The following is an 8,841-nucleotide window of genomic DNA, read 5'->3' as shown; positions in this document are numbered from 1 at the left end:
ATACATTGATGGATTATGAAGTTGGTAAAAAATAGTGGAAACGGAGTTTAAAATAATATTCTCAAAACAATGTATTTAGAAACGTTATTTTTTATTACTGAATACAAAATATGGGGGAAAAAAAACCAATTATATATATTATCTTTTGGTAAAAATTATAAAAAAAATGAAACATTTTGTAGAGGGCGGTATAGAATTTTATCTCCAGAAAAAAGTCGTCGAGGATCGGAACATGGAACTATAATTATTCTAGTTCCATGATCGGAATGAATTAAAGAAAAGAGGAGGAGGCCGACATGCGCAGTTAGTAGGTAAGGACGCATCGCGTTGCCATGCCGATTATCGTGCGCGCGTCAACATTCTAAAGAGATTGCTAGTCTCTTGGTTTAGTTACTTAACTACGATAAAAGACTACAACGTAAAGTACTCACCATTATAATAGTCTTTGACTTTATGATAACAATAAGTGAGTAGTAATAATAATTATAGGTTTGGTTTCCGTCGTCGACTTCTCAAGTGTCCAACGTACTTGACGTTCCAAGGTGTATACGCACGGCGGAGCGCGTCCAGGTGTTTAGAACGACGCGCTCCGCTTAAGCATCTGTGTAGCGGCACTACATTCCTCCTTGTTTTATTTTTTTGTCTTCCCTCTTGCTCTTTCTTTCTTTACTTCCACTTCATTTTTCTTCTTTTTTTTTTTTTTTTTTTTTAAACACAACAATAACACAACATACATACATAGAATTCCAAAAAAAGAAACTACCAAGAACCTGATAAGAATTTTGTTAAAAAAAAATGAACTAATTGGAATTAATTTTAAAATTACTTTAAATAAATTTTCATTAATTTGGTCTTGGATTTTTTTTTTTTTTTTTTTTTTTTTTTTTTTTTTTTTTTTTAACCTATTCATAGGCAAACTGGGCGTGGAAGTGGAGGTTTTCCAAGAATCCCTCCAACATCCTAACCGCCGCTGCCCTCAGCTGGCCACTCCCCGGCTGAGCCAAACGCTCCACCACCTCCCGATTGGCATTGAATGCCGACCGCAGAGCAACTCTGTCGGCCCGCCTTAACTGGCATAACAGTGGCGTGGGTGAATGGACGTTGTTTTCCACGTTCGGTTGCCACCGTGCTTGGCGTGATGATGGTCCGGTCCGTTGACGTAGTGGTCCAGTTGGCTTTGGAAATCGACGGCGTCTGGGCTCCGCCGAGGTAGGCCTACCATACCTCTGGCACAGCTCCACAAATGCCCCCTTATTATCCCTAGTGGCTCTCGCCACCAGGAAAAGGAGACACCGAGTGTGGAGCAGACCCAGCGGTGACACTAACGGCGATAGAGTGTTCGACTCGGGCATCTCGAGCCCCGCCGCCTCGCCCATCGACTCCATCATCTTCCTCAGAGATTTGGTGAAGAAGAATCCAGGTTGGATTCTCCCCTCGGCGTTGAAAAGTGCTACCGCCTTGGTGACACTTCCGCCGCACTCCGGAACGAGTCCCACTAACTCCTGGATGAAACTCCAGCGCCGAGATGAGGTGGTCGAAGATACCTCCGGCGATGTTTCCGTCATGAATGGCGGTATGTGGTACGTCAGGTGTTGTTTTGGGTTTTCGGGCACCCGGCCACATCCTGCCACTGGACACAGGAATGCCCGACGTGACCGCTTACCCGATTCCCTCTGCTGACCGCCTTCAGGATGAGGTCTTTTCGACCGTTTGTCGGCCTTTCCATGAGATTTAACTTTTGGTACCGCCCCAGCACTAGGTGGAACAGCACTGGTCGCCGTACCAACAAGACGGACGTCTCGGCACGCAAAGTCCGACTCCTTACTTCCCGGAGTTCGCCATACCTTCACGGCTGGCGCGGCGGGAAGCAACTCCTTACGAAAAATGGAGGGGGACTTTGGCCTCTCCGGCGATCCTGCCAAGACCTCTGGCGTCTCTCTGCCCTCAACTGCTGGCGGATCTAGGTCCCCGACCTCCATCGCCACAACATCTTCTTCCAATCCAGTAGTAGGTGAAGGTGGAGACTTCCGTGTCGCAGTTGGTTTGCCCAACGGCGGGAAGTCTTCCACCTGAAGTAGGAACCGTTCCTCCTCCACCGTTACACGATCGGAAGTAGTGCAGTTATCCATCTGTAAAACATTAAGAGGCAAAGCACAGGTTAGTATAGTACTAGGACAAGGAATACCTCAAAATGCTTGAGTTAGTTAATCTAAAGCCTACAATTGGCGCATTTGAAACGATCGATATCAATCGCCTCCGCCGGAGTGATATTGACACATGCGCCATGATACCACTCACCACAATAATCACATTCGATCATGAACCGTCCCCCCCACGTTTTTCGGCAGATACAGTAGAGGTTATCATCACCCCCATCTGCACCATTGTTTACCGTGGCGATACCAGTTTGGTCAAACTTAATTATCCAGTTGGGCAACGTACGATCACGGCAAAGCTTCAATTTGTCGTGATGGATCACAAATACTTTATTTTTCAAACGTACACGGAAAGCATACGGAGCCAGCACCTCAGTAATGACACCTGGTCCTTTCCATGGGGCGCACAATTTTTTGTTCTTTCCCTTGATCGTAGTTTGATCAAGAACATAAACCTTATCGCCTGCCATATAAGTACGTTCGAGTAGCTTAAGATCGTATTGCCGTTTATTGTGGCGTTGCATTGCTTTGAGATGTGTCCTTGCTAAACGATGGGCGAGTTTCATATTCTCCGCCAACCGAATAGCATACTGGGCGTGAGTCAGAGAATCTTTACTCACTATTGCTTCGCCAAACACTAGATCAGGGGGTGTTAAGACTTCCCTGCCTAGCATCATCATATTAGGTGTCATGTTTGTACTACGACAAACCGTCGATCTCACAGCGCTAGTTATCTGAGGTAAGAATTTGTCCCAGTCTTTTTGCTGTTTTCCGACGAAACACCGTACAGCATTCATTACGGTCAGGTTATAGCGTTCTACCTGCCCATTAGATGAAGGCCGATAAGGGGTCGTGTGAGTTTTCTTTATTTTCAACAGTTTACATAGTTCAGTGAACAATTCGCTCTCGAAATTGGTACCCTGATCTGAGTGTAACTGCAACGGCATTCCAAACCGTGAAAAGAATTCTCGAACCAATACCTCTGCTGTTATTTGAGCTGTTTGAGAAGGTACTGGATATCCTTCGACCCATTTTGTAAATTGGTCAACGACCATAAGGACGTACACATTCCCCTGGTCCGACCTAGGTAACGGTCCCAAGAAATCTACGTGGACCCGTTCCATAGGTGCGCCAGCATGGTACTTGATCTGCTCATATTTTCCCCGTCTTTCACCTTTTTTGTGACTATTGCAGACCTCGCACCCTGCAACATATCTTTCAATGTCACCCGCCATTCCGTACCAATAAAATCGTTGTTTGATGCGAAGTTTTGTACGTTTTACACCCTGATGGGCGGCGGAAGGAACATCGTGATATGTATACAGTACTGTTTTAACTAGTTCCTGTGGTAGTACTAACAATTCATCATTCCCCTGTTTATCTTTTATGAACAACAATTCATCCGTCAGCCGCATTCTATCTTTATTTAACCAATAATTTTTAGTAGCTGGACTAGCCGAGAAAAGATCGGTAGTTGAAGGTACCTCACCTGTTTTTAACCAGGTAAGGGTTGGCTCCAACTCCCCATCCCGCTCTTGGGCCTGCCCAATTTCCAGCTCGGAAAAACCCCAATGAGACCTTCCAAGTTGTCTTGTAGCTACTTTATTAATTACCGGAAAAGTGATTGGCATATCGGATGATATTGGCAGAGATGGTGATGGGTGATTTGGTGTGACGGTTAGGGGTACAATATCATCTACATCTTCTATAAATGAAGCCCATTGTTGATGTGCACGTTGGCAATACTTACACCCTTTACATGGTAAGTCTATGAGTTTTACCCCATGTTTATAGTGATTAGTCATGTTTTGCGCCCTTGACAACGCATCAGCATTTACGTGCTTTTTACCTGGGCGATGTTCAACGACCATGACATACTGACTTAGTTCTTCAATCCAGCGTGCCAACTGGCCCTGTGGTTCTTTAAATCGCAGAAGCCAGGTCAAGCTACTATGATCAGTTCGCACTTTAAAGGGTTTACCTAGTAAGTAATGCCTAAACTGACGTGTAAATTTAACAATGGCCAACAATTCTTTTCTCGTGGTACAGTAGCGCTGTTGCTCTGCGGATAGTGCTAAACTCGCATATGCAATTACTCGCTCCTGTCCCCCTTGTATTTGTAAGAGTTCGCCTCCGATAGCTTGATCGGAAGCGTCTGTATCAAGAATGAACATATCATTCGGATTTGGAAGTGACAAAACAGGTGGTTGCATCAGTAGTTCCCTCACTAAATTAAAAGCTCGGTCCTGATGGTGCCCCCACCGGAATTCTCCCTTCTTAGCTATCGCATATAAAGGTCTAGTGATTTCTGCAAAGTTTGGCATAAATGCTCTATGGTAATTCGCCAGCCCCAAGAAACGTTGCACATCCTTGTAATTGGTTGGCGTAGACCAATCTTGGATAGCTTTAATATCAGTATCTGACATTTCTATGGTGTCACGGGACACAATTCGACCTAGAAACTCTACCTTCCGTTGAAAAAACAAACATTTCTTAGGTTTGAGTTTAAGATTAAATTTTCGGAAACGTTCCAGTGCTTCTCTCAGATTTTTACTATGATCTTCAAAGGACTTTCCTAGTATGACTACGTCATCTAAGAATGCTAGCGCTGTTTGCCAGTTGAGACCACGAAGAATCATATTGATTACCCTAGAAAACGTTGCCGGACTATTACATAATCCGAAAGGCATTTTAACAAACTCGAAAAGGCCGTACTTGGTAACGAACGCAGTTTTTCTACGATCATTAGCTTGGAGATTTACTTGCCAGTACCCAGATATGGCATCGAGTTTTGAAAACCATTGATTGCCGGACAATGTATCCAGACAATCCTCTAATATCGGCAAAGGATAAACATCTTTTACTGTGACATTATTCAATGCACGATAGTCTATACAAAACCTAACGCTACCATCTCGTTTTCGTACCAATACGGGCGCAGACGACCATTCTGAACTAGAAGGTTGAATAATACCGCCCTGCAACATTTTATCTATTTCTTTCCGTTCCTCACCTGCGAAATGTAGCGGAGTACGGCGTAACCGTTGATTCACCGGAGGTGCATCCGCCGTATCTATTCGATGTTCGATGTTGGTGACTTCCCCGATATCGAATTGGTCTTTTGCAAACACATCCGCAAACTCGGTGAGTAAATTTGTAACAGTTTCGCCCTGTGATTTAGACAAATCACAAACCGACGCAGCTAATGTTGCTTGTAAATGCGATGGTATTGAATTATCGTTAGGCTTACCCCCCGATTTCTCGGTCGGATATTTTTCAGACACGTAATTTTCAACTACTGAAGCCGTGCCCATGTCACGTCCTGCTCGTAACGTCACATACTTATCAGTAGTATTTACAACGCAGATTTTTGGCATTTCGCCCGCGTTGTGTATAGTTCTTGGTATAATTAAACTTTGGTGCATATAAGGTTCTACAAGGTATTCCTCTAGTTCGGCGTCCAAACTACAGTCTACATATATCATGGAATTGGGTGGAACTACCCGTTTTTTACGAATAGCTACTTTGCATACAGATGGTTTTGTCGGCGCCGTCCCACTTGTATACAAGGGCACGATATTATCGCCGATTTTTAACTGTAATTTACCCACCATGACATCTGCTTGTGTTCCCTTCATAAAATCTAGTCCCAATAGCATATCATCTTCAATAGGTGCAACATAAACGAACATAGGGTATGACATACCTCCAACCTTTAGTTGCACAGGCCCAACCTTTCGACCCTTCATTGACACACCTTTGCCTGCCAAAAAGAGTTTGATTGTGCCTACCGTAGCTGGTTTAGGATTTAATGAATTATATATACTATCAGCAATAATACTAACAGTGGCTCCACAATCTACCACTGCATCGAGCGTAGTAGAGGCGATGGTAACACGGGTATGTAACAAAGAATCAGATTTAACTCTCTGAACTACCAATGAAACGCCTGAGTCGCACTGTAAATCAGAATGGTCGGAGCCAACCACTAATCGTTTAAAGACATGCCCTCGTCGTCACTCTCTTGACTTACGAGTCGCACGAACTTTTTATTTCTATTTTCTTTATTTCTAGGACATTCCCTTGAAAAATGTCCCTCTTCGCCGCAACTAAAACACGCCGACCGCTCCGGCGATTTGCGTCTAGCAGGCGATTTACTTCCTCCTAGAGGAATATTATCTAGTTTTTCTAACAATCTATCGAACTTGTTGGTTAAAGAAGAAACCTTGTCTTGCAAATCATTTATTTGAGCTTCCGTCGACGAACGTGGTTTCGCATCACGGAAGTCATTTCGGCGGCTTATAGCTGGAGAAAATTTACTATCTCCGAACCTCACCGATCTCCTTCGATTTTCTTCCCGTATCTCATTAACGCGTCCCCAATCCTCCCCGACCGTTGCATCGAAATCCCGTTCCGACGGATCCGAACGAACTTGACACACGGTTGTCGAAGATGGAGCGTCATTTTTTAGTATCGACTGAGGCATAGTGGATGTTTGAGGATGAGCTGGCTTCTCTTCTACACAGTGGTACCACTCGATCAATTTAATTGCCGCTGGAATAGTCGCCGGTCTTTGTAACCCCGCGTACTTTCCCGCAGATTGATCACAGCACCCTCTGCAAAATCGAAGCGCCGCCATTTCCTCGATCCAAACATTATCGGCCCCTCTTCCCATGCCGCTCTTAAATGCCATAGCTGCCGCATGGAGAACCCGGGAGCCCCAGTCGCGGAGAGATTCATTCTCCGTTTGCTTTAGCTTGTCAAATTTAGCTGCTAACAAGGATTGATCATTGTTCAATCCAAAGTAAGCTTCGAAAGCTCTAACCATCGAGTCATACGCGATGTCACTGCCGTGAAGAGTGTACAACGTCTGGATGTACGTGGCGGCTTTCCCTTTCATACTTAAATGAAAAGCCTCCTTCTTCTCCGCCAGGTTCCATCCGCTGACTCGGGCATACCCCTCAAACCTATCCCGGAAAATGTGCCAGTCATCTTGACCGAAAAATTCCAGGTTTTTCTGAGGGCGGAAAGGTTGTCGTTCCCGACGCTCACCTCGCCGTTCTTCATTATGACCGTATCGACCACGCGAGTGGTCCCTATCCACATAATGAACCCGGCGCGGCTCACGCCCGAAACTTTCGCCATTGCTCCCTCTTTGGACGTACTCGTTCGTATTGTCCTCATTGTCGGGGTAGTAACACCCGCGATCTCGATCATTATAATCGAAACCTCGACAATCAGTCCGAACTTGACCGACGTCGTCCGGGTAGCGTTTATAGCGATTACCGTCGATGTACCCCCGTGGCGACATTCCCATTCTACGACCCCGATTAGGATACCGTCGTTCGGACTCTCGATCTCTTGCGTCCCCTTGACGATCTATTGATCGCCAAGGAACTCGACCGCGTTCCATAGGCACAAACCTATTGGACTCGCCGCCAGCTCGTTCATCGAAACGCATGCCATCGTCTAGATAATGAGAGTCGCGATTACGAATATCCCCGTTAGGAGTACCGTAGTTAGAATAGGAATTAAACCGCCTATCCGTGGTTACGTTTGACACAGAATTAACGTTAGGAGTAGCTCGAATTGACTGCTCCTCCAATAAAGAGATTGCTAGTCTCTTGGTTTAGTTACTTAACTACGATAAAAGACTACAACGTAAAGTACTCACCATTATAATAGTCTTTGACTTTATGATAACAATAAGTGAGTAGTAATAATAATTATAGGTTTGGTTTCCGTCGTCGACTTCTCAAGTGTCCAACGTACTTGACGTTCCAAGGTGTATACGCACGGCGGAGCGCGTCCAGGTGTTTAGAACGACGCGCTCCGCTTAAGCATCTGTGTAGCGGCACTACAATTCCTACGATACACAACTTGCTTATCGGAAACCTTATACTTACCTTATATTTTATAAATCTATTTTATCTATTGTAATTAATTCGTTTTATTATAATGGGTAATAAGTGCAGCGTACTTTCTTGTGGAAGTTATACTGTTGAATCCGCCGTGGTGGACAATCCCGAGAAATTAGAAGAAGATGAAGGAACTGATGTTGATAATCCTAGACCTATGCAATCGGTGCCAACCGAAAGCGCTGAAGCTAAAGACGACACCAACAATGCCAATGGTTCCTCAGCAACTGCGTTGGCAGACGTCCCACCAGTAGTGGATCTGTCGGATAACCACAATACGGATAGCAAAGAAAAGAAAAAGAAGACTTCAATTTTCACAAGAGTCCGTCGGTCAATCAGGTCACAGAGAAGAACCATGGCCGAGGTTAGAGATGTATATGAAGTTAAAGACTGCAATGATGGTGGAGAGACACCTGCTGTTAAACAAGACGTGGACATACCACTACCTGTTGAAGCCGAGGCGGCAGATTCAAAAGAAAGGTTATTTATTATTTAGTGTACAGAGTTTTAGTGGGGGTCACATAAACTGAATCCCCTGCCAAAAGGCACGGTAAACTCGACTGACTCAGCAGTGGATATAGGCCTAATATCGTTTGCTACTCATGATTACAAGTTTTAGTTTATTAGTAATCTGTGGAGACTGATAATAATATTAAATACAGGAAAGATTAAAAAAATGTATGGATAACACTCTAATCCCTGAAAAGCAGATTTATAATATTATATTTTATATTAATCACGATATTTACGCTATACTATAATTCTGG

At 44.3% G+C, this 8,841-nt stretch overlaps 2 protein-coding genes across 2 annotated transcripts; both read right to left on the bottom strand.

The window, feature by feature from the left end:
• Nucleotides 1–436: 436 nt before the first annotated feature.
• Nucleotides 437–7,898, bottom strand: LOC144842204 (uncharacterized). The gene is made up of 2 exons (XM_078698609.1): nt 7,831–7,898; nt 437–2,129 (listed from the first exon to the last, which is right to left on the bottom strand). Exons 1-2 carry the CDS (start codon nt 7,831–7,833, stop codon nt 903–905), a joined length of 1,230 nt encoding a protein of 409 aa, XP_078554735.1. The 5' UTR covers nt 7,834–7,898; the 3' UTR covers nt 437–902.
• Nucleotides 5,939–7,753, bottom strand: LOC144842755 (uncharacterized). The gene has a single exon (XM_078699275.1). It carries the CDS (start codon nt 7,615–7,617, stop codon nt 6,145–6,147), a length of 1,473 nt encoding a protein of 490 aa, XP_078555401.1. The 5' UTR covers nt 7,618–7,753; the 3' UTR covers nt 5,939–6,144.
• Nucleotides 7,899–8,841: the final 943 nt, after the last annotated feature.

Source organism: Antedon bifida, chromosome 5, assembly GCF_963402885.1.
Source record: "Antedon bifida chromosome 5, ecAntBifi1.1, whole genome shotgun sequence".
Classification (NCBI taxonomy): domain Eukaryota; kingdom Metazoa; phylum Echinodermata; class Crinoidea; order Comatulida; family Antedonidae; genus Antedon; species Antedon bifida.
The sequence above is the reverse complement of the archived record's forward strand: the minus strand, read 5'-3'. Positions and strand labels throughout refer to the sequence as shown.